Raw genomic sequence first — 24,795 nt, forward strand, 5'->3', positions numbered from 1 at the left:
TCCCTCTGCCCCTCCCCACCATTCGTTCTCTCTCTCTCTCTCTCTCAAATAAATAAATAAAATCTGAATACAGACATACATACATAAATTTAATTAAAATCCATACAGTTTAAAATTCAGTGTCATGGTCGCACTAGCCACGTGCAGACACTCAGTAGCCCCATGCGACTGGGGCCACCCTCTCAGACGGCTCTGGTACCTCGCCAGCTCCGCGGGAAGTTCTGTGGGACAGCGCTGTTGTAGACCACTAACACCTGCCCCAGGCCACGGCGTACCTTCATTCACTCATTCATTCACTCATTCATTCATTCATTCACCCATCCATCCATCCATCCATCCATTCATTCACCCATCCACCCATCCATCATCCATCCATCCATTCACCCATCCATTCATTCATCCATCCATCATCCATCCATTCACCCATCCATTCATTCATTCATCCATCCATCATCCATCCATCCGTTCATCCATCCGTTCATCCATCCATCCATCCATCCAGCAGCATTGGCTGAGCGCCAGGGCCATGAGACTGCAGCAGAGAACACGGGATGAAAGCTCCTGCCCTCGTCGAGCTCCCAATCTAATTCAGGGGCCCGAGGAGCCACAAACACGCCAAAGAGCTAGAAGGGGAGACACGCTGCGAAGAAGGGGGGGCAGGAAGCGACAGGAGGTGGGGAGGCTGCAGTCATTGCAGTTAGAAATGCGTTAGTCCCAGGGTCCCCCCACCCCCCGCCGACCCCAGCAGTGAGACGCAGCAAAGACCCGAAGCTGAGAAGGGATGGGCCCGAGGGTGCAGGGTGCCGCAGCCCTGCCCCGCCCCCTCACCGCCTCGCCTGCGTTTCAGATCTACAACATGCTGGTTGAGACGGGCGAGCTGGACAACACGTACATCGTGTATACTGCCGACCATGGCTACCACATCGGCCAGTTCGGCCTGGTGAAGGGCAAGTCCATGCCGTACGAGTTTGACATCAGGGTCCCATTCTACGTGAGGGGCCCCAACGTGGAGGCCGGCTCGCTGTAAGTGCGTCACCCACCCCCCCACCCAGGGCCCCGCGTTTCCAGGGAGGCCTCCAGGCTGGTCAGGAAGCGGGTGGTTCCACCGCGTAGCCCCAAGCCACTCCCCTGGGCAGCACGTGATTTGGGCAGGTGAGCCTTGGTGCCAAGAGAAACACTGATTATGTCACCCGGGGTGGGTTCTGACACATTTTATAGTCGTCTGCTGGGGAAGGAGAGAGGGGGGCCATTAGCACCTGTGAAAACAGATTGTTTCTGGTGGGGCAGCGTGCCAGGGAGCTGGGCTACGTGTGTGTCGCCGCGGGCGCGTGGGAAGGCCACCTCGATTTCTGTCTGGCCTGGGTGATCCTTGGGGCGACTGTCAGGGAGGAACCCTGCCAGCTCGGTCGGGGCTTGTCTGCCAAGGTCAACTGGACCAGCTCAGGCCACAGCACAGAGGGAGACAGTCTCCCTCCCATCCGTCCTCCAGGACCCTGGCGGCCCTCGGCCAGCATTCTCCTTGGGCTAACCTTTGGGCTGCCACATTCTGGCAGCACAAACACCATCCCTGGGGCAGGGAGAGGCTAGAAAGGCAAGTGTCATAGCAGCGGCTTCCTCAGATCAACTGCACATTACAGAGACCAACTCAAATGGTTTTTTGAAATGCAGATAAATTGCTATTAAGACACTTACTTGGCCTGACTTCCATCCCTTAGAAAGAATGCTTGGTAACAATTCCAGAAGGTGGGTTGCGTGGGTTCAAGGCCAGGCTGATCGCTGCCTACCTGCCGATCTCAACAAATCCCTCCCCGTCCTTGGATCTCGGGGTCCCCATGTAAGGAGAGCTGTGATAATAGGCGTGCTTACGGAGCTCATTCTTCAGCCTGGGTCTGAGCCCTTTATAGCCACGTAAGTCACGTGAGCATCCCAACAACCCTGTGGGGCAGAAGCTACCATGACCCTGTTGATTGAGGCACAGAGAGGTTAGGTTGTCTGCGGTCATGTATGTCAGGGAAGGAGCTGGGTTTTAAGCCAGGCAGCCTCCTGCCTCTCTGAAACCTTGAGCCACCACTGTAAATGGAAAGAATTTGACCCACTAAAGACTCTACAGGCATTGACATGATGGGTTTGGTCAGCCTCAGAGTCTCTGATCCGTTTCATAGGACCCAAACCACACCCCACATGGACAAGAGAAAGAAAGTGCTAATGTCAGGCTTGATACCTTTGGTTACAAGCAGAAGCCAGATAAGGCCCCCCTCCCAAAAAGAAAGATAAAAGGAATATACGAACTATAGTAACTGGGAAGTCCAGTACTATGTTGGCTTCAGGCATGGCTGGATCCAGCAGTCACACAACAACATCAGGAAGCTTTCATTTTCTGTTTGTCAGCCCAGTTTCCTCTGAATTGGCTTCATTCTCAGGCAGGCTTTTCTCTCGTGGTGGTAGGCTCACCATGACTTGCAGACATCCAGTTTAGGAAACCAAACACTGGTTTGAACAGAAGCCTTGAGGCTGACTCTCACCGGCCCAACTTGGGTCATGTGTCCGTCCCCAAACCAATCACGGTAGCCAGGGTGATAGAAGACCTTGAGTAAGCAGACCCGGCCTGATGGGCGGTGGGATCTGAGTGAGGCAGGGCACTACTCCCACTGAGCAGGGCGTGGATGTTGGGTGGGAAAAGCAATCCCGTCCGTCCCATCTAGTCCAGGGGAGCAGGACTGCTGGACAGCCTCAAGCCAACTCAGCGGCTGGTTGCCAGTTGTCCACTTGGCACCTCCTCACGCCGCCATCTTCTCCAGCTCCCTCCGCCTGACAGATCAAGTTGTCATGCCTTCAAGCCCGTCCACAACGCAGCCTCCCCACCGGACCCCTCCCAGCATGCCTGGCTACCTGCCCCATGTTCGCAAGGTGCTGGGCTGGGGAGAAGGAGGGGGTCAAAGACAACTGAAACCCTAGGACCCAGGCCCTGCCCCTCAGCCCAGGGAATGGGGTGGGGGACACCAGGCCGCCTTGATGGAGAGTTCCCACACAGCATCACGCATTCAGTGGGGGCCATGCCCTGCATTGGGCACGCCCCTCAAGTCCCTGACTACCACACTGGGAACACCACCAGGCAGAGACGAGAGACGGGACAGACGCATGGTGGAGATAACGAAAGTCACTAAGCTAACACTTATTGAGCACCTGCTGTATACCGTAAGTGTAAAAGCGCTAGGAAGTGAACGAGACAGATGAAAGTGTCGGCCTTGCTATTAGACCCTGTATAGACAACAGACAAGAAACCAGATATACGACTAAAATATGTAGTAAATGGGGGCGATGCAGCCGCAGGGCAGGAGCACGAGGAGGGGTCCTCAGGAAGGGCCTTGTGATAGTCTTCGATGCTGCGTGATAAATGGTCACACACTGAGCACGTGACAGCAGCTCACAGTTTCCGTGGCTCAGCAGCTGGGGCCCCGCTTAGCTTGCTCATCTGCTTCGGCTGCAGGGCGGGAGGCCGGGCTGGGGACGGACCCGCTCCCCCGCTCCCGGGGTTGTGCAGGTGCAAGCAGGGGACCTGGAGTCACACAGCCTGCTTCCCCGAACAGTCGCCACACATCCTCGCGGGGGTGATGATCTAGGGCAGCTCGCTTCTTCAGAGCCAAGGGTGGGGGGGAGCAGACAGGGACAGCCGGCAAGACGGAGCTGCATGGCACAGAACGTAACCGCCGTGTGTCGTCTCCTCGCCTTCGCCAGATCCCATTGGTGTGGCCCAGCGGAGGGGATCACACAAAGGTGTGAACACTGGAGGGCGGGGATCATGGGCGCCCCCAAGTCTGTCACAGTCCGGCCTCCTTGGTAATTACTGAGCAAAGAATGAAGGGGGTGGGGGAGAGTGCTACTCTGGCGTCTGGAGGAAGAACATTCCAGCAGAGGGAAGAGCAAGGGCAAAGGCCCTGAGGCCAGACAGCAGCCTGGCAAGAACAGCCAGGGGCCAGTGTTCAGAGACAGGTGCGGGGGGCAGGTCCAGGGTCTAGAGTGGCTCTTCGAGGGGGGTGTCCTGTGTTGAGGTAGCGGGAGGCAGGGAGGGCACTGCTGGTATGTGTGGGGGCACAGAAGGGGAGGGGTGCGGAGGGCTCGGGGCTCAGCTGAATGGGGGCTGCAGACGGGGGCCATGAGGGCTGAGGTGCAGGAGAGTGACAAGATCACAGCTTCCCCACCTTCCAGGCCTGATCCCCTGGCGACCTCTGTCCCTCCAGCCACTCTTTCTCCCCAGCGAGGCTGGGGCATCACTGCGCAGGTGGCCGAGTGCTTTTCTCCCCCCCTCAGGAATCCCCACATCGTCCTCAACATCGACCTGGCCCCCACCATCCTGGACATTGCAGGTCTGGACATCCCCTCAGATATGGACGGGAAATCCATCCTGAAGCTGCTGGATACGGAACGGCCGGTGAATCGGTGAGCAGGGGAGCAGGGCTGGTGCTGGGGGGGCGGGGGGGAAGGGGTGCCAGGCTCTCCAAACGGCGTGAACTCATGACCACATCGTGTGGGTCTGAGAGGGGGTGTGTCTCCAAGATTCCGGAGCTGGCGCTCTAGGGAACCTTACCTGCCGTGGGAAAGAAGAATGTCCTCGAAGATTCCCCCCTCCCATCTGGATTATGGCCAAGGGGACCAGTTGACGACCCTCTCAGGGCTAAAACTTTGTAGAACTGAAAGTCACAACAACGACAGCAGTGAACGCTACCTAGGCACTTCCTTGTTCTAAGCACTTGGGGTGCACTTGGCAGACGGTGTACCCCGTTGCTCGTCACAGGACCCCGTGGGGGAGGCATTCCTGGGATCTCGTCTTACCGATGCGAAAACTGAATCCCGGACAGGTCTCAGCAAATGTGGAGCTGACTCTGGGCGTTCAAACTCTGGGCTGGGGGCTGCACTCCTGATCACGTGCTCTAAGGCTTTAATGCCAGCTGGTGTGATGGGCCCATGATCCTAGGTGTCCTGCAAGCAGAAAGGGGGATGGTGACTTGAACAGAAACTAGGCATGTGGGAAGGTGAGCGGAGTCTGGCGGGGACAGGCGTGGCAGCAGCGACATCTGGTGGCCAGCACTGGGACTGCCCACTGGGTTCACCGCCCCAAAGTGCTGGCTGTTGTGACCTCCTGCTTGCCCCTCTTGCAGCTCGGAGGTTCCCCCACCACCTCCACAGAGCCTCCTCCCTTTGACTATGAGGTTTCCTGAGCTGTACGGCTGCAAAATGGCACATTTGGGGCAGCAAGGCTGCTGGGTTGGGAGCCAGGACACCTGGGAGTCGGGTGCAGGAGGGAAGCTTCCTCCGGCAGCCTGAGCTCCTATCTGGGAAACAGCAGTAACGGGAAACTGTATGAAATGCACGCTCAGATTACACAAGTCCAACTGCAAAGGATCAAAGAAGAAATTCCCCCCAAAACCTTTGACTGGGGCTATTTCCGCCCCGTCGGCCTTCAGACCCTCATCTCTGGGGAAGATCTGGCTCTGCTCCGTGGGGTGTGAGCATCCAAGCCTTCCCAGCACCCACCGGGCCCACTTCACCCCATCCCCACCCCCAGCTGCCCCTGGAGCCCTGGGTCTGTGCTGATTGTGAACCAAGGCACCGTCCCTGCTTCTTGGAGAATGGGGGGGGATGCATGAGGCCCCCACATTGATGAGAAGGTGGAAGTGTGTGGCTTTTCCAGGTTTCACTTGAAAAAGAAGATGAGGGTCTGGCGGGACTCCTTCCTGGTGGAGAGAGGGTAAGTGCCAGGTGCTGGAGGGGCCCCCCACTTGCGCACCCCAGGAAGCCCCACCTGTACCCTGGTGCTGAAGATCTCGCTGGCGGGGGCAGGAGGGAGACAGCCACTGTGGTCCCTCGCAAGAGGGACTCGCTGGGATTCGTGTCCACAGCCCCCTGGCCACAAAGGAAGCCGCTCACTCTTCCTGTGGCTGATACAGACCTTGCGTCTGGAGACCACATGTCCCCTCAGACTTGTTTTCCTGCCTACACAATGTCGTAAATGTTTCCTAATTTATTGCCAACTCATGCAGCTTGGGAGGGTTCTTATAAAATTCCCATGTCTTAAGCCTCTTAACAATCAGAGGATGTGGCCAGGCCGGCCCTGCGTCCTCCTCGGTGACTGTGCCCGGGGCCACGCGGGGGCCGCCGTGGCGGGGGCATGCTCCCACGGAGCCTGGAGGCCAGCTGCATGTCCCACTCCCTGCCCCACAGCAAGCTGCTCCACAAGAGGGACAGTGACAAGGTGGACGCCCAGGAAGAGAACTTCCTGCCCAAATACCAGCGCGTGAAAGACCTGTGTCAGCGCGCGGAGTACCAGACGGCGTGTGAGCAGCTGGGACAGGTGAGGAACTGTGGCCGCAGCCCTGGGGGCTGCTGTCCTCCCTTCTCTCCCGGAGCTGTCCCCTCCCCGGAGCTGTCCCCTCCCAGAGCCAGCGGGGGGGGGGGGGGGGGTTTGCTGAGTGTGGCGCCCCCAGGTGACACTAGGTGAGGCTCAGAAAGCGACTCCTTCCTCAGCTCCCTTTCGATTGTGATCCTATCGGAGGAGAAGCGGGGCGAGTGGGGCTTGAGCTCCTGGGTGGCCCCGCTCAGCCCCCTTCCTGGACCTGCTGCCAGGGTACCCCGTTAGTGCCCCTGAATTCACTTTCCAGGAGCCCCAGGCTGGCTTTCCGGTTAGAGGAGAAATAGGAAGTTGCCTTTTTAAATAGAGAAGGTTTCTAAAAGTGAGCTGATTTCAAGAGAAGTGTTAAGAAAATTACAAAGTATTTAGAGCAGGAAGAGCCTGCACTTGGCCTTTCTGAGGGGGCTCTGGAAGTGGGGAGGAGCCAGACAGGGGAGGGGAGGGCAGGGTGGCCCGGCCCCAGGGGTGCTGGACGTGCACCCCTGCCTCAGTGCGCCAGCTCCCCAGGGGACCTCGGGCCCGGAGGCACCCGCCTCACCCGTGAGTACAAGTAAAGCCAGGCCTTCCCGTCTCGCTTCTCACCGACAGCCCGTGGCTTCCGAGGCCCAGCCAGGGCTTGGGTGGGTTTCTCACGGGTTCTGTGCAGGCGGCTCGGTCTTATCACTAGACACAGAATTAGGACCGGCCCATCCCCATGGCCCTGCCCTCACCCCCGTTTGTTTGTAAGCCCCCAGACCCCCTCCCCGCCTGTGCCTCGGACGAGAGTTTGGGGTTCTGCTGCTCCCTTTGTTGCGGGGCACGGTTCCCGGGCCTGGAGCGACGGCCCTGAACGTCCCCAGCAGAAAGTCCTACCCTCCCGGACTGCGTGCTGGGGAGATCCCGGGAGTGGTGCTCATTTCTGCTCTGAGCTACCAGGAGTGAGCGGCTGGGCCAGGGGCCTTCGTCCCCCTGGATGGTTCAGATCCCCCGTTGGCACCTTTCTGCCCCGCCCAGACCGGGGGTCAGGCAGTCCCAGGGCAGGCCGGGGACAGGCATCAGCATCTGCAAACAGTATCAGAGCACCTTGCATTCCCCAAAGGAAAAGAGCCCTGGAGGTGGGGGTCGGGCCTGGACACCCTGGGGAGGCATCCGTCTCTAGCCCCTGGGGCCTCCAGAACCTCAGTCCGAGCAGTCACCCATGGGCAGGACACAGTCGTGGCCCTGCTGACCAGGCCACCCCTCGGTGCGGGGGCCCTAAGGTCCAGGAATGCCCTTCCCTGCCATGAGCCCCTCCCCCCGCACCGGGGGCCCCTCTGTGCTCCTCCCACAGCAGACATGCGTCTGTCCGTCTGTCCATCTGTCAGTCACTGAGCAGACGGCTCCAGGAGCCCCGGCGAGCCCGCATCCCCACGAGGGCCCCCCCCAGAGGAGGGGGACGGCTCCGGGGCGGAGGGGGGTGCAGGGGGCCAGCGGAGGCCCGGGAGCCTGAGGCCCTGGCCACGTCTTGCAGAAGTGGCAGTGTGTGGAGGACGTGTCGGGAAAGCTGAAGCTGCACAAGTGCAAGGGCCCCGCGCGGCTCGGGGGCAGGGCCCTCTCCAACCTGGTGCCCGAGTACTACGCGCCGGGGGGCGGCGGGGCGTGTGCCTGCGACGGCGGCGACTACAAGCTGGGCCTGGCCGGCCGCCGGAAGAAGTTCTTCAAGAAGAGTAAGTGGGGCGGCCTGGGCGGCCCGGGACAGGAGGGGCGCGATCCTCTGGGCCCACTGACGCGTGTCGCCCGCGCCAGGCAGCGTCCTGGGAGCGGGGACATGGCAGCAGGCAGGGCGGCGACAAAGCGGGAAGAGAATGTGCGAGCGCACTGAGCACTGCACGGGGCAGTAGCTGGAGAGGCAGAGGAGAGGGCGGGAGAGGGGCCGGGCCCTCGGGGATCGCGGGTTATCCGTCGGCCCTTACTCTGAGGCAAGAAGCCACCGGCCGGTTTTGAGCAGAGGAGCCAAGGTCAGATCTGCGTTTTCAAGGGATCCTCCAGCTGCCACTTGGGCGGGAGCAGAAGCAGGAGGCCAGTCGGAGGCCGGGGGGGAGACCTGGGGAGAAGCCTCGGTGCTGGGCCCAGCCCAAGGAAGAAGAGGTCAGGCTCTGGATGGGACTGGAAGGGAGAGCCGTCTGATGCAGTCGACCCTCGTTTTTTGCAGATTGTCTTACTAGCAGTGATTTACCTCTAGCCCCCAGTCGGCGCTCAGGGTGCTTTCTCAGTCGTTCGCGGCTGTGCAGTGGCAGAAATTTCTGAGTCTCGCAGCACTGCCCTCCCAGCTGAGCTCCAAGGAGGCCGTGCTCTGCTTCCCAGCTTCAGCTCTCCACGGCGTGCGAGCATCTTTCCCACGTCTGTGTAGCATCACGTTTCCTGCATTTTGTGCTTTTGCCCGGCGATGTCCCTGTTCAGCCTGGTGCTGACGTGCTGTGCGGTGTCCCCACGCACGGGAAGGCTGAGATGTGCCCCAAGGAGAAGACACGTGGGTTAGATAAGCTTACTTCAGGCATGGGACACCGTGCTGTCGGCTGGGAGCTCAGTGTTAAAGGATCAGCAATATCTATTAAATGAGGTGCCTTTAAAGAGAAACACAGAGAACAAGTTTCTGTATTGATAGTTGTCAAGCATGCTGTGACCGCAGGCTCGCAGGAACCGAACCCCACATTTCCCCTAGGAGCAGTGGTGCCGTGTCGGCTAACTCAGTGTTCAGGTGACTTTACAGAACATAAAACCACCTCGAATAATGAGAATCAACTGTACTTTGGATGAGTGGGGAAGAGCCTCCATCCCAACGGAAGGAGCTGTCCAAGACTTCCTGGCTCGCTCCCCGAGGGGCTGAGGAAGGACAGACAGTTAGAGAGCCAACGAGCAGAGAAAGTGGACTCAAAGTCCCTTAGATCCGACTGCAAAACTCCTGTCATCCGGGCAAGTCCTGGCCCCATTCAGAGGTACAGCTCCCCCTGGAACGAATGCCCCTGTGCCTGGAACATGCTCAGAGGCCCCTGGGTGCCAGGCCTTGGTCTCGGCGAGACCGGGTCAGCAAACCAGAAGTGTCCCCTCCAGAGCTGGGCGGTTTCCCATGCTGCCCACTCGTCGGGCCCCCTGACCGAGGACAACCAAAGCCTAATTAGAGATTTTAGTCCTGGGTGTTTTTGTTCTTCACGGTGGTGAAATACACACAAAGTTTATCGTTCTAACTATTTTTATTTTTTTAAAGATTCTATTTATTTATTTGAGAGGGAGAGTGAGTGAGAGCGAGCACAGGATCAGAGGGAGAGGCAGACTCCCCGCTGAGCAGGGAGCCCGATGCGGGGCTTGATCCCCGGACCCCAAGATCATGACCTGAACTGAAGGCAGACAGTTAACTGAGCCACCCAGGCGCCCCTATTTTTTTTTAATTTATTTATTTGAGAGAGAGAGCGAGCATGAGCGGGAGGCAGAGGGAGAGAGTCTCAAGCAGACGGCTCGCTGAACGCAGAGCCCAACGGGGGGCTCAGTCCCACAACCCCAAGATCACAGCCTGATCTGAAACCAAGAGTCGGACGTGAACCAACCCCTGGGCACCCCTCGAACTACTTTTAAGAGCACGTTCGGCGGCGTTAAGCACCTTCAACATGTTGTGCTGCCATCACCCCCATTCACCCCCAGAGTTCTTACATCTCGCAAAACCCAAACTCTGTCCCCGTTAGACTGCAGCTGTCCCTGGCCACCAGCCTTTACTGCCATCTTGGGGAGGCTCAGTGCGCGGGAGACCTCGTGTAAGTGGAGTCATGCCGTGTTTGTCCTCTTGGGATGGGCTTGTGTCACTCAGCATAACGTCCTCAGGGGTCACCCATGGTATCGCCTGGGTCACAGTCCCCTTCGTCCCTTGAGGCTGAATGATCCTCCTTGGCGGCCCAATTAGAGACTGGGTGTCCAGCGGCAGGCTCCTCTGACCCCCGCGCCTCGGCCCCTGCCTGCACCAGCGCTTCCGACAGGGGGGCCCCGTTGTTTCCTCACAAGCCGGTTAGTCTCTGCCAAGCTCATCCTTTTCAGCCAACTCAAAGGCCCGTGTAAGCAAGCTGACGAAGAGGGAAGACCCCTTCCGTCGGTGTAAAATTCGTGGAGGAAACAAAGCAGCGGCGTGCCCAGGAGGAGAGGGCAGTTGGCCTACGTGAGAGCCTAGCGTGGGGCAGGAGCAGGTCTCGTGCGTGCTCTCAGTCTGGGAAGAGGGAGTGCAAAGGCCCTGTGGGTCCCAGCCCCAGAGAGCGGGTTTTCCAGGCCCGGGGAGGTGGATAGGCCTCGCCTGTGACCTTGGACACAGGGATGTCCCAGCGGCCAGGTGCCCTCTAACCACAGAGCAGCTCCTCGATGCCAGCTTCCAGGTGCTGCAGAAGTTCCTGGTCCTGTTCCCGTCATCCTGCAAAGAGCCCTGCAGGGCAGGGACCGTCGTTGCTGCTCGACAGTTAACCAAATTGTCCGGGGTCACACATTTGCGTGGGATTTGCACCGAGCAGTCAGATTCCAGAGCCCACACTCTTGGCCACGGGGTCATGCAGCCCCTCCGTTCCCAGGACGTGGGGCTGGCGGGGGCGCCTCTGGGACCCCGGGAACAAAGCCCACGAGGGTGACCAGGAGAGCGAGGAGTGTGGCTTCACGTCCAGGCGAAGGTTCACACAGGGGCTGGCAACCCAGAGTAAATATTTGAGGCTTTGCAGGCTAAACAGTCTCTCAACTTCTCAATTCTGTCACTGGAGCGAGAAAAGAGCCATGGACTCCGAGAAAGTCCGTGGCCTATTTACAAAACAGGGCAGAGGGCCCAGATTCAGCCCTTAGGCCATAGCCTGGGGCCTTTGGGTGTATGTCTGGGGGGGATGGAGATGGGAAGATCCGAAGCTTGACTCCCGAGCAAGCAAGATGAAAGGGGCAGCAAGAACCCGGTGGGTCTAGTTCACGGCCCTCGTGGGCAGGTATGAGCCGCCCCCACAGGGACAGTGGCTCCCACTGTGTGCGTCAGGGGCCCCGGGACTGTGGCTTCAGGGAGACCGGACTCAGGAAGGAAAAAGCCAAGGAGAGAGCTGGCCCAAGGTTTGGCTAAGAGGTGCCTCTCCTGGACCTGGGCCCCCAGATCCTTTGGCCCGTGTGACTCTGATAGAGGGGGTCTGAGAACTGAAAGATACAAACATCTGCCCCAGGAGTGGGGGCAGCAAGAGCCGATTCTGCAGCCCAGGCCCCTTCCCACCCCTCACACCCCTCACTCCCCCACCCAAGTCCCATCCTTGGGCTTCAGGCGCCGCCTGGTGGCCACTGGGAGTCCTGCAGAAACGAGGGCCGTGCTGGGCTCCAGGCCCTTCTCCAGAAAGATGCACCTGGAGACAGCGGGGTTACTGACTTGCTGCACGACAGGGCCAGACCTGAGTGACGTGTGCAGAGTTGTCAATCAGAAGGGAGGGGTGGGGACTGTGGCCAACAGGAGGACAGACCTCCTCTAAAGGAGAGGCGTCAGCTCCCGCCCAGGCCTACCGGGTGCAGGCAGGCACCTCTGGTTTTCTCTTCCGAAGCTGGAAGTCTGCACTCCTACATGACCACCCACCCCGCTTTTCTCAGATGTTAGCAACTTGATCCAATTTGGCTTTTAATGTATAGAAGACGCAAGAAATCTGGGCTCTGGCCTAAGCCTGCATGCCCTCGGTTTTTAGTAGCCGACTGAGTGCCTGGAAAAAATGCCTCTGAGCCATGTCTCACTGCCCAGCCCTGGGGAGAGCATCCAGCTCACTGCTGGCCACTCAGACAGAGAAACTAAGAGACCCTCCCCCAAGCCACTCCCTTTTCTCTCCAGGAGAACGTGCTACCTAGCTTTTTCCTTTTGCGATTCAAATGAGTGTAGTTTTAGTGTCTTTGTTTCTTATTGAGGTGTAACTGACAGGTAACATACTAGTTTTGGGTATGCAACATAGTGATTCGGTACTTGCAGACATTGCAAAATGATCACAATAAATAGTTAACATCCATCACCATGCAGGGACAAAACATTTTTATTTGTGAAAATTTAAAGATCTCTTTTAGAAACTTTCAAATATGCAACACGGTATTATTAACTACAGTCACCATCCCGTACACGGCTTCCCCCGGACTCACTCATTCCATAGAAGTTTGTACCTTTTGAGCCCCTTCACCCATTTCGCCCAATCCCGACCCCACGCCTCTGGCAACTACCAATCTGTTCTCTGTATCTGTGAGCTCAGGGTTTTTTGCTTGCTTTTGGTTTATTTTTAGATTCCACGTATAAGTGACATCAGGTGGTATGTGCCTTTCTCTGTCTGACTTGTTCCACTTTATATACCCCCTAGGTCCATCCATGTTGGTCTTTTTGGTTTTGTTTTTTAAGATTTTAGTTATTTATTTATTTATTTATTTATTTATTTATTTATTTATTTATTTGAGAGAGCGAGCGAGCACGAGCAGGGCAGAGGGAGAGGGAGAAGCAGACTCCCCGCTGAGCAGGGAGCCTGACGAGGGGCTCCATCCCAGGACCCTGAGATCATGACCTGAGCCGAAGGCAGACGCCTAACCGACTGAGCCACCCAGGTGCCCCTGTTTCTTGTGTTTTAGATGACAGCCATCCTAACAGGTGTGAGGGGAGAGCTCATTGGGATTTGGTGTGCGTTTCCCTGCTGTTGAGCACCTTCTGTGTACCTGTCAGCCATCTGGATGTCTTTAGAAAAATGTCTATTCAGATTCTCTGCCCATTTTTCCATCAGTTTGTTTGGGTTTTTGCTATTGAGTTGTATAGGTTTTTATCTATTTTGGATATTAACCTCATCCTTATCAGACAGTTTTTATCATAAACAGATGTTGCATTTTGCCAAATGCTTTTCCTGCATCCGTTGAGATGATCCTACGATTTTTATCTATGTTTTGTTAAATGCGCTGTATCACACTATAACTTGACTGGCAGACGGTGAACCATCCTTGCATCCCTGGAATAAATCCCAATTTATCATGGTCTTTGATCCTTTTAATGTGTTACTGAAATCGATTTGCTGATATTTTTGCTGAGGGGTTTTGCATCTATGTTCATGAGGGAAACTGGCCTATAACTTTCTTTTCTGGTGGTGTCCTTGTCTGGTTATGGTATCAGAGTCATGCTGACCTAGAAAAATGAGTTTGGAAGTGTTCCCTCCTCCTCTGTTTCTTGGAGGAGTTTGAGAAGGACTGGTATTAATTCTTCTTTAAACGTTTGGTAGAACTCAACTGTGAAGCCATCTGGTCCTAGACTTCTGTTTGTTGGGAAGTTTCTGATTACCCGTTTAATCTCCTGACTTAATGATTTTCTATCCACATTCCATTTTTTCTTTTTTTATCGAGGCGAAGTTCAGACACCATGAATTTACCATTTTTACAATTTTAAAATCTACGATTCAGAAGCATGTGCTACATTCACAGTGTAGTGCATCCACCACCTCTAGTTCCAGAACCTTCCATCACCCCAAAAGGGAACCCCATTACTGTCTCCCCATCCCATGGCAACCATTAACTTGCTTTTGGTTTCTATGTCTTTATCTCCTCTGGACATTCTGAACATATAGACCCATACAACACGGGACCTCTCATGTCTGGATCACATGGCCTCGTTCCTCTGTGGCCAGACATTCCATCACACGGATGGACCACATGTGTCCACACATAGCTCTTTCTCGGGGTCATCTCCAGCCACTTCCTCCTTAGCTCTGGGCCTTCACTTTTCCCAGTTGAATCACCATGTGGTCCTTCCCACTGGGGTCTGTCCACGTCCTGCTTCCTGAGCGGGTAGGTCTCATGAGCCCTCGAGTCTCGGGAGCAAAAGTCCGCTGCCCGGCCAGCCCCCCTAACGCAGCCACCCGCTGACGCCCACAGAGTACAAGACCAGCTATGCCCGGAACCGCTCCATCCGCTCAGTGGCCATCGAGGTGGGTGGTGGGGTGCGCCACACAGGCCTGGACGACGCACCCCAGCCTCGCAACCTTACCAAGCGGCACTGGCCGGGGGCCCCCGAGGACCCAGACAACAAGGACGGTGGAGACTTCAGTGGCACCGGAGGCCTTCCGGACTACTCAGCCCCCAACCCCATTAAAGTGACGCACCGGTGAGAGTCCAGGCAGAGGGCAGGTGGGGCCTTGCGGGGGGTGGTGGAGGCCCACACCTCGGGCCCCGCTCAGCTCCTTAGAGCCACATGCGACCCCTTCTCTCAATCAGGTGCTACATCCTCGAGAATGACACGGTCCAGTGTGACCTGGATCTGTACAAGTCCCTGCAGGCCTGGAAGGATCACAAGCTGCACATTGACCACGAGGTGAGAGGGTTCTGGGCAGGGAGCACTGTCCCCCCAGCCCGAGCTCGGCAGGGCCACCAGCCACGGCGGGAGGGACAGAGGCCCACTGGGGTCCTCAGGCATCAGGCTACTTCCAGGCGGGGGGGGGGGACAGCGTAGTCAAGGACTGGCCCCTCCGGGACCGCGCTTCACAAGCCGCTCCTGCCAGAGTTAGTCCTCGCAGCGAGCCTGGGGGAGACGAGGCCTCGGGGGGCTCGGCTGGTCCTCGGGAGCCTGGCCACTTGGGCAGGTGGAACCCAGGACCCCTCAGCAGCCACAAATGCAGGCAGGGGCCGGGGGCACCCCCAAGCTGTCCCTTCTGCCCCAGCCCCCACCCCAGGGTTCAGAGCCTCCTCGCCTGCTCTCTGCCTCAGATCGAAACCCTGCAGAACAAAATTAAGAACCTGCGGGAAGTCCGAGGTCACCTGAAGAAAAAGCGGCCTGAGGAATGTGATTGTCACAAAATCAGGTGAGGGGGCAGCAAAGAGTAGCCAGGACAGCCCGGAAAGGCCCCTGCAGGGCCACTGCTGGGGACACAGCCTCCCCTGCGGGACCCCTTTCATTTATCGTTATAGCCCTATCTCCCTCAGAGGAAGAACAAAATGTCAGTAAGGATTCACAGGCCGGTTGTCCGCACTGGGCACAGACCCTCGGGGAGCCGGCCAGATGCCTGGTTTATGTACTGCTGACAGCCGCAGGCCCTTGCTGTGGGGGGCTGGCTCCCCGGAGGGGAAGGGGCCTCTGCTGACGGCCCTTCCAGAAATAGCCTGTGTGGCCAAGGTCCACGTGGCCAACTCAGGGGACCACAGTGAGGGGGTCACTGTCTGGCCACACTCCTGCGATGCTGGATCTGGGCTGTGTCTACACTGTCCAGTATGGCAGCCAGCAACCACGCGTGGCTCTTGTGCTCTTGAGATGTGGCCGGGGTGACGAACTGAATTTGTGGTTTGATGTAAATGGAAGGAACTACAGGTGGCCAGTGTCTCTGCTGTCTTCCCAGAGAGGGCTGGCCCTGAGCCAGCATGCGGTGGGCAGGGGTCTGGGGGTACCCGAGCTGGAGGGGCCCACCCAGCTCCCAGTCCCACTGACGTACACCCACCCCAGGGCCCCCCAGCTGGCCTCTGGAGGAAGGAGCCAGCCAGCCAGGGAGCTGCCGGCCTGGGGATGGTTCCCACCCCAGCACTGCCCCCCAGAAAGCAGGATGGAGGTCCCAGGGAACCAGGGTGTGCACCACCCCGTCTTTCCTAAGAGTTGCCCTGGCAGCAGCTTCTGAAAGGCGGGGCGGGGTCCGTTACAGTTACCACACCCAGCACCAAGGCCGCCTCAAGCACAAAGGCTCCAGTCTGCACCCTTTCAGGTAAGGGCAGGGTCAGGCTGGGGACCTAGAGCGACAGGAGGCGGCAAGCGGCCCTGGCCCTCCCTGGGAAGTAGGCGGCAGCCCTTGAGAAGGTGGGACTCCCAGGGCGGCTCTCCGGCGCCCCCGCGTGGCAGGAGGGGGAGCTACCACCTCGCCGAGCAGGGCCGGAGTGGGGAGTTCCGAGGAGCAGGCTGCAGGGGCAGGAGACTGGGCCTGGGGGGGTGCCCTGCAGGGTGGTGCGCCCGGCTCTGGGCGGGCAGCGCCGAGGTTCGAGGTTCGGGGGGCTGCGGCCCTGCCGAGGGAGGTGTGAGGGGTGTGGCCCTGTGTGCCCCTAGGAAGGGCCTGCGGGAGAAGGACAAGGTGTGGCTGCTGCGGGAGCAGAAGCGTAAGAAGAAGCTCCGCAAGCTGCTCAGGCGCCTGCAGAACAACGACACGTGCAGCATGCCGGGCCTCACGTGCTTCACCCACGACAACCGGCACTGGCAGACGGCCCCGCTCTGGACGCGTGAGCCGGCGGCATGGGCGGGAGGGCGCACCCGGGGCTGCATCCGGGGACACCCCGGGGCCTGCAGGGGTGGCGGGCCCCTCACCCGGCGCACTCTTACTTCCTCGGCAGTGGGGCCCTTCTGCGCCTGCACCAGCGCCAACAACAACACGTACTGGTGCATGAGGACCATCAACGAGACCCACAACTTCCTCTTCTGCGAATTCGCCACCGGCTTCCTGGAGTACTTTGATCTCAACACGGACCCCTACCAGGTACACCCCGCACGGGCCGGAGACGCGGGGCACGCTTGCCCCTGAGCAACTGACAGCACATCTCCCAAGTCCCCCTGAGTCCCTGAAGCAGGAGGAGGGAGCTCGGAAGGGACTTGATGCGCCCTCGGCCCCTCTGTGCCTCTGTCCTCCCGCACCTGGAGTCTGGGTCTTGAAGGGCTTCTCCCTGACTTAGGCACCTGGCAGCGCGGTGAAGCAGGCTTTGGGGCTAAGTGTGAAGGCTCCTAGAACCGGAGGGCTTTGGGGGTCCCTAGGATCAGACCCAACCCTGCACACTCGGGGGCCTACAGGGCCCACACAGGTAACCGGACACAGCCAGCACTCAGGACATGCCAGGCACTTGCCTAAGTGTCTCCGAGTATTAGTCATCGGAACACACACGTGCCCAGTGGCCCACAATGTGTAGCACAGAAAGGAGCCACCGGTCTCTGGTGAGTGGCCTGGGTGTGTCCCTTCTGAAACGATCAGTCCCCACTGAGCTCTTCCACGCCGGAGCCTCCCAGCTGTGGGGCCTTGGTTCTGTCCCATTTCAGTGTTTCAAGAAAAGCCTGCAGTCATTTTATATGAAACCTAATTTTTAAAGGCCAGCTGCTCCACTGTCCTGGTCTTTAACGACCGTATAGGCTGCCAGTCTCCCCTTCAGTAGGCCACCCCCATACTTTGCCAAAGGGGGTGGCAGAGCGTGATCAGTCCCCAGTAGCTCCCAGAGTAGGCAAGGACCCGGGTCCCCGACCCATCCCTAACGCAAGTGGCAGCTTTGCAGTCAGGAGGCGCTCGGGCCGTGGATGTAGGTCTGGCGCTAGAGCGCAGAGTGGCCACACCGAGCCGCCAGAGCCGCCGGCCGGGGGAGGGAAGCACGCAGCGCTCGTTCTGGTCTGCGGGGGAGAACGTGGTGGGGCTCTCAGGCACGAGGCAGTCCGGACTGTCCCCAGGTCCAGCTCTTGCAGAATAAAGGTCACCGCCCCGAAGCAGCCCTGCGCCTGACTTGCCTGGAGGAAGTGCCCTGGTTGGTGGAAGCTGGCGGGGTCCCCACACTCACCTTGCTGATAACCTTTGTTCCCACCAGTTGATGAACGCAGTGAACACGCTGGACAGGGAGGTCCTCAACCAGCTCCATGTGCACCTCATGGAGCTGAGGAGCTGCAAGGGTTACAAGCAGTGTAACCCCCGGACTCGGAACATGGACCTGGGTGAGCAGGCGCCCCGGCGTGGGGCTGCGGGGAGCAGGGTTACCGTGGGAAGGGATGTAGGTCAGACTAGTCCAAAGAGTGAGCCGGGCATCACCAGGAGCTGGTGAGCCCTCACCAGTGGCAGCCCCCTCCCTAGCACGCACCATGTGCTGCGTTCACGTGAGTCCCATCGCTTGTCAATCATGCTGTGCCGGTCACCGTGCTGCGTGTCTTTAGTATCTCATCACCCTGTGACGGCACTCTGGGAGGAGTCACGTGACCGGGCCAGCTGATTCCCAAAACACTTGCTCACACCGCCAATCCTCTAGGAAGCTTGCCAAGGGCCAAGACCCGGGATCTCCCCTGCCACCCCGCTCTCAGGGTCTGTGGCTTTACGTCCTGTCACATAGGTGTCCCTGCCCTTATCTCCCTCCCCCACCATGACCGTGACCCAGGTCACTGTTGAACAGATACATGGCGTCCACAGGCAATCCCGAGGCTACCTAAGAATCTCAGGGAGCGCTCACGTCATGATTCAGCCACTCCATCTGCCCTAGGGGACACTGTCAACGTCATGAATGACAACAGGAAAAAAAGGCAGTCGTAAAGCTTTGTAAAGCAATTGTCATTGCTTGTGCCATTTTTGCCCTAAACTCAGTTTCTCTTTGTTCATTTCTGTCTCATTTAGGACTTAAAGACGGAGGAAGCTATGAGCAATACAGGTATCTGGTTTTGTTCTTAAAGCCCGGGCAGTTCCTATGCTGGGTGGCACGAGTCGGGCTGAGGCCCTGCCCTCTCTCTGGTCTGCCAGGGGCCTGGATCGCCAACCAGGAAGGGGGGAGACTTTGTCTTTCTGGGTGAGGCTAACATGCCTTTTCTTTTTGACAACCGAAAATTTAGGCAGTTTCAGCGTCGAAAGTGGCCAGAAATGAAGAGACCTTCTTCCAAATCGCTGTGAGTTGACGTATCAGTTTACAGAGAGAGCTCTGGCCTGCCTTGCTTCATTCTGCCGAAGCTGTTGTGTGCATGCCATCACTTTCGTAGTCCTGTCTCTGTTCGTGTCACGAGGAGGGAGCAGGAAGGTCTTTCCGTGTTTTGGATTCATTTTAGATTAATACCTTGTCTGACACGCTTGTTCTCCGTAGCATAACCTGGGCCTGGTAGACTCATGTGGTCCTTAGAGGTTGAGAAGCGTGTGAACGTTACACATTACACTTGCCAGGCATCTCGAAGGCTGCAGAAGGGCTAGCTGGCCCATCCACGGACAGCCTCATGAAATGGCTCCCCAAACATGCCCTGACGTCTCCCTCTAGCACCAAAGAGGCTGAGACTGGGGCAACCTGGAGGGGTGAGCTCTAGTCTAAAGGGAACAGCACCCGTGGGATGCAGCTTGAATCCTCTAATTCACCGTGAAAATCCAAACACGCAGATATGTGTGAGGATTTTTTCTTCACACTGGCCGTTCCCTGGACATTGTTACCACACAGGCAAACAGACCCCCATAGGGCCTGCGGCGGTGCTCTCACTGCCGGTGCGCAGAAACGACCTGTGGCTTCTTAGGACAATCCTCCTGGGCCGGCCACGCAGTTCCCTGGCGCTCCCAGAATTAGAACGCGTTATCGTTCAGGTCACTGCCGGCCACGGAGCGTGCCAGCCACAGCCGGCAGTTGGGGTGACGGGGTGGGAGCAGGCCCTTACTCGGGGCCCCGGCAGTACCCCTCTCCCAGTGGCCACGGCCTCGTGGCACAGCGCGCTCGGCCACGTCGGGGCCTCTTCTTGCGACACTGACAGGAGTCTGCTTTGTTCTGCAGGGGCCAGCTGTGGGAAGGCTGGGAAGGTTAGGAAGCACACGGCGGGCCTCCAGACCAGAGGCGCCCTCGGACCGTACCGACCGGAAGACCGGGTACGATTTCAGCTGGGCCTGTGCTCCCAGCCAGGGGGCCTGAGTCCCAGGCCTTGCTTTCCGTCCACATGGCACGCTCTGGAAGACAACCGTCGGGAGCAGTGACACTTCAGGAAGTCCATGTTTGCCCCTGCTTTTGCTTCGGATTATACCTCACCAGCTGCACAAAATGCATTTTCGTATTGAACGGTCACCACTAACCCTCTGAGAGGCTTACGAGGGAAAAAGATTTTCTTGGAAATTTCCCCCAACGGTGTAAGTCACTGGAACTTTTTTTTTTAATCATAGGGAAAGAACAACCCTGTTTTAAACCCTCTTATTCTTTTGGGTCGTCACAAAGAAGGAACTAAGTGGCGGGACGGACACAACTTGCAGAGTTTGACGACGAGCAACACAGAAGAGGGGACTTTCCTCGAGCACCGTGATGCAGGTGGTCTCTGAAGCAATGGACTTCACTGTACATAGGAGACTTTACATGTAACCAGCGTGGGAACTCGTAGGGGAATCTAATAAGAAAACCCAATTTTCAAGAGTGGTGGCGTCAATAAATGCTCTGTGGCCAGTGTAAAGAAAATCCCTTGCAGTTGTGGCCATTTCTATTCCTGACCAGATAACCATTTCTGCCAGTATTCCTTTATCTGTCCCGGAACTGATGTTTTTTTTAAAGTACTGAAAAGAAGTTGTTGTATGTATGTATGTCCCAGGTTTTAACAAAATTGTATTTGTAAAGAAATTTTGTAGTCTAAGTATTGTCATACAATGTTCAACATCCCAGCCAACGACCAGCAGTTGGTATGAGGTAACCTTTAACATTTTGTAAAAGGCCGTTCTTGGGAGTTTTTTGGTGTGCTTGGTTTTTTTAAAAAAGCAGTCAACACCTTTTTGGAAGGAGACACTTACTTAGGTTTTTTTCAAGGGCGAACAGATGGGTATAAATTAATGATGAAAATTTAACATACTTCAGGAACCTCGCAGGTAAGTCTCATATTACACCCGCTTCGGGACCGTACTTTTTAAAAATATTGACTGCAAAGCAATTCACCCTATTAGCCAACCCTCTCTCTGCACCAGCTCGTCTAGCCTGGCAAAAAGACAGTGGTCAGAGGCCAGCAGGGAAAAGCAGGAGGACCCTCCTCCCTCCTCGGCCATCACCCAACCTGATGCGCTTCTCATGGAACCGACGGTGAGGAGGACCCCAAAGTGCTCACCTTCGAGAAGAACAGCTCTGTGCTTTTCAAGAGCTCTGTTACCCCAGAGAGATTGCTAGGATTATGTGACACAGGATTCCTTAACCTGCTCTTTTGCCCTTAATCCAACCAGGATTTAAAAAAAGAAAAAGAAACAAGCTCTTAGGCTTCAATTTTAAATAGAAACCTTTATTTACAATGACATCCAAAATGATCAGCAAAGCAGTCAGAGCTTACCACTCAACCATCTCATAAGTTATCCCATGTGGTCTGGATTCTTTGCCGTGTAAAGAATGATTTCGATTTTTAAAAGCAACATTTAATGTAAACTTGATTGAAACTGAATTCATTCTCAATACTATAAGTCGATTCCTGAGAATTGTAAATATTGCTCTCAGAATGACATTTCCATCATCGAAATTCCACACATTGGAAAGAGAGAGAAAGAAGGAAAGAAAAAACATCTTGCTCGTTGAACAGGTGGCCTTGGAGGTGAACAGCAGCTCTTGCTCCTCCGAAGCAGGGGGTTTCGTCTGTCCTACAGGCTCCACTCCTATGACGCCCCCACTTGTGAACAAAACTCATGGAACCGGACAGGCGTAAGGACAACTGGCAGTCCTTGCGAAGACGGCAAGCCAAGTATGTTCTGTGCTCCCCCCCACCCCATACCCCCAACTCACCTAGATATTAAATACCAATTAACTAAGCAGTCCTGGTGATTGATATTTACACCTTTTCCATCAAGATGCACAATTTAGAAAAGTGGCATCATAATATGAACAATAACAATGAATTTCTATTTGTTTTTTTTAAAGGAAGAAATGTATCTCCTTTATATGATTTTGATCTTTATAAAATATATATTTATATTTATATATCTTTGGATTCAGCAAAAAAGTAGGTACTGGAAATATCGCACATTCTAAAAGCAGATGAAACAAATACCAAGGTTTAAAAAGGGGGGGGGGCACGGAGGGAAGGAGAGGTAGGCAGCAGGAGTACAAAGAGAAGTATCCAAAAAAGATAAAAGGGCAATAAAGGTAAAAACAAATTATCTCAAAAGACAGCATCTATTAAAAGAAAATCAAATTCTTAAGTTTGCACCAATAAAATGAACAAGTAGAAATAATATAAAAACTTATAATAAACTTTCTCCTTTTTTTCCATATAAAAAGGGGGTGCTGCCTTCCAGTTAGCCTGGAGTTGAGACTGAGGAAAAGAATCACAAAACTTTTTTTTTGTAATTTTTAAAAGTCAAGAAAGGTAAGAGCACCATTCTATTTCTCCCCAAGCACACATGACTCAAACAAGAAAGGTTCAGATCTACATGACACAATTGTATCTGAAAAGACAGAGACTCTTACTCAGCTATGTCTCTGTCTCCAGACAGGAGGATATGTTATCTGAAACGTACAGGCCACTATGATGGAAGTTGATGGATTCACAATCTTAGATTTACCTAAGATTGAACCAGGTGGGGGAGAGGGTGTCAAACCCAAATCTACTCCGGTGGTGATTCTGGAAATACAGGTTTCACTTATGCATTAAGTCAAAGAAATTAAATGATCTTACCTTCAAAGACCCCTAGAAAAATTGGCTAAACATGTATGAAATAAAAGAAAAATTAACTGGCTCTCGGTTATTGCTAGGAAATTGACACCAAAGCTAGCCAGAGACCTTTGAAATTTTAAAACCCAATTTCATTCAACTATTTATTTGAAGCTAATAAAATAAACCAGATATAAGGAATTAAATTGACTTTTTTCTCTATTCCCAACGGACTAGAACAAGTGTCCAAGCCTGGCAAGAGCAGAAAGGGACAGCGGCAGGGAGTGCAAAAGGTGCTCGCTCAGCCAGACCTCAGCTCGGAAGTGTGCAAACCTGGCCGCCCTGGAGGCTGAGCTCCCTGAGAAGCCACCTCCCCGCTGGTCGGGGGGGGGGCTCAGGGACGAGGAGCGGGCCACTTCAGAGTGACAGCCAAGCAGACACTAGAAACCACACGTCAAGGGGTCTACTCCTGAGATCTCACTGTGGGATTTGGGTCCTAGCAACCAAAACCTTAGAGCGCTCCTACGACGGATAAATAGGCAACGTATTCAATTAAAAAACAAAACACCGGGAATTGCTACTGTTTCATTTACGGACCGCTTAAAATCCAAGATTCTTTTTTAAATCAAATTGCTTGATCTTTTAAAATTCTTGATATTGTTTTTTATAAGTTTATTTCCCCATATCTATTCTTTCCCCTAAAATTAACAAAGTGCTTAGTTCTGGTAGAGGAATTTAAAAGACAAATTTAAAACGCCTACATCTAAACAAATGATCTTTTAAAACATTTAGATTAAGAGATTGAAAAGAGGGAGGCATCTAACACTGGAGTATGGGGGGCAGGGAGCTGCAGACTGCCCCCCCTCCCCCAGGCCACAGAATGCAGGGCATGTCTCTTCTGTGTGAGACCTCGCCACACCGAGCTTACTGAAGTCATCAATGTTAAATATTTAGCTTCACAAACTCTGTAAAAATGAGTTGTTGTGACCTGCAAAAAAGGTATATACATATTTTACATAATACAATATCTTAAAGGTCCTATTTACAAAAGAAAATCTATTCACAGAAACACTGCGAAATTCTGATTCAGAATGCAGTACCTGGCCTTGGGTTTTCTGCAGTTTATTTTCAAAAAGCATTATTGCTCTACCATATAGGCAAAGGGTGACACCAGTACTTTCAACAACAACAAAAACCATTGTTCTTGTCCAACGGATTAGTTCAGACAAAAACCGGGAATGCGGTTCACCATTCCTCAAGACCTCGAGAATATTGCATTTATCCATTCCTTTTTAAATAAAGTGCACGTGGCTGCACGTGAGCGTATGAAAAATTGCTACTGCTGCAACTAAATACTGTCATCTCACTGTCCCTTCCGCAAAGCCATGTGACATCCAGGACAGCTCCTGGAGGTGAAGTATTACAGGACGTTAGGGACAGAGGAAGTTCCTACTCAGGAAAAAGTCCAGTCCAGGGCTGGAGCCACTCAACACAATCATGAAAAGACAAGAATTCAGAAAGGCCAACTTCTCGGGACAGAGTCAGGTGAGAACACAGAACGATCTGGTTGTGACAAGAACACGTGAAGGCCACAACTATGCTCTCGGTCTGGTACCGCCGCTAGAGAAACCAGACCTCCTCACCTCTCTGAACTTCTCTAGCCCACCCACACGACCGGGAACACTCTGACAGCCAGGCAGAAAGAAGGAACACGGGAGGGTTTCGGGATCAGTAACGCTCCGTACCTCCAGAATCCCATCCCTACGGGGCAGAACACCAAAAATATTTGTTTTGGACTCCATGATACACAGAAGGAGGAAAAATACAGGTAGACATCGCACGTCCGCTAAAAACCCAGTCCCGCTCAAATGATATATCACTCCGAATACCCTTCCCAGGGATCCAAACTGGCTCTTTCTTATAGCTGGGTGTGCAGGACGGTGATTCTTTACTCCCGATAATCCTAGTGCAGTGTCACTGATACAGTGATTTCCTTGGAGGTCCTGGTGTAGAGGTGTCAGCAGTATTTCTGTTAATAACCAGAAGACACGTGAGTAAAACACACGCTCTACACAACACAGAAGAATCCACAGGGCCTGCAACAGGACTCGGC

At 55.1% G+C, this 24,795-nt stretch overlaps 2 protein-coding genes across 4 annotated transcripts in view; one reads left to right on the top strand and one right to left on the bottom strand.

The window, feature by feature from the left end:
- SULF2 (sulfatase 2) overlaps positions 1-20,783 on the top strand; it is a 118,823-nt gene extending 98,040 nt beyond the window's left edge. Inside the window, 15 exon segments of the mRNA XM_034639864.1 lie at positions 848-1,023; positions 4,309-4,437; positions 5,690-5,746; positions 6,220-6,349; positions 7,896-8,091; positions 14,288-14,516; positions 14,627-14,723; positions 15,116-15,210; positions 16,039-16,098; positions 16,434-16,603; positions 16,715-16,857; positions 17,942-18,065; positions 18,733-18,766; positions 18,945-18,998; positions 19,856-20,783. Of these exon segments, the coding sequence (XP_034495755.1) occupies positions 848-1,023; positions 4,309-4,437; positions 5,690-5,746; positions 6,220-6,349; positions 7,896-8,091; positions 14,288-14,516; positions 14,627-14,723; positions 15,116-15,210; positions 16,039-16,098; positions 16,434-16,603; positions 16,715-16,857; positions 17,942-18,065; positions 18,733-18,766; positions 18,945-18,998; positions 19,856-19,886 (1,725 nt within the window). The 3' untranslated portion in view covers positions 19,887-20,783.
- A 519-nt stretch (positions 20,784-21,302) lies between these two features.
- Positions 21,303-24,795, bottom strand: part of NCOA3 (nuclear receptor coactivator 3) — a 137,046-nt gene continuing 133,553 nt past the window's right edge. For all 3 annotated transcript variants that reach the window (XM_034639863.1, XM_034639861.1, XM_034639862.1), the window contains one exon: positions 21,303-24,711. In XM_034639863.1, coding sequence (XP_034495754.1) covers positions 24,700-24,711 — 12 coding nt within the window. In that variant the 3' untranslated portion in view covers positions 21,303-24,699. The remainder of the gene's footprint in view (positions 24,712-24,795) is intronic.

This window comes from Ailuropoda melanoleuca, chromosome 13, assembly GCF_002007445.2.
Source record: "Ailuropoda melanoleuca isolate Jingjing chromosome 13, ASM200744v2, whole genome shotgun sequence".
Classification (NCBI taxonomy): domain Eukaryota; kingdom Metazoa; phylum Chordata; class Mammalia; order Carnivora; family Ursidae; genus Ailuropoda; species Ailuropoda melanoleuca.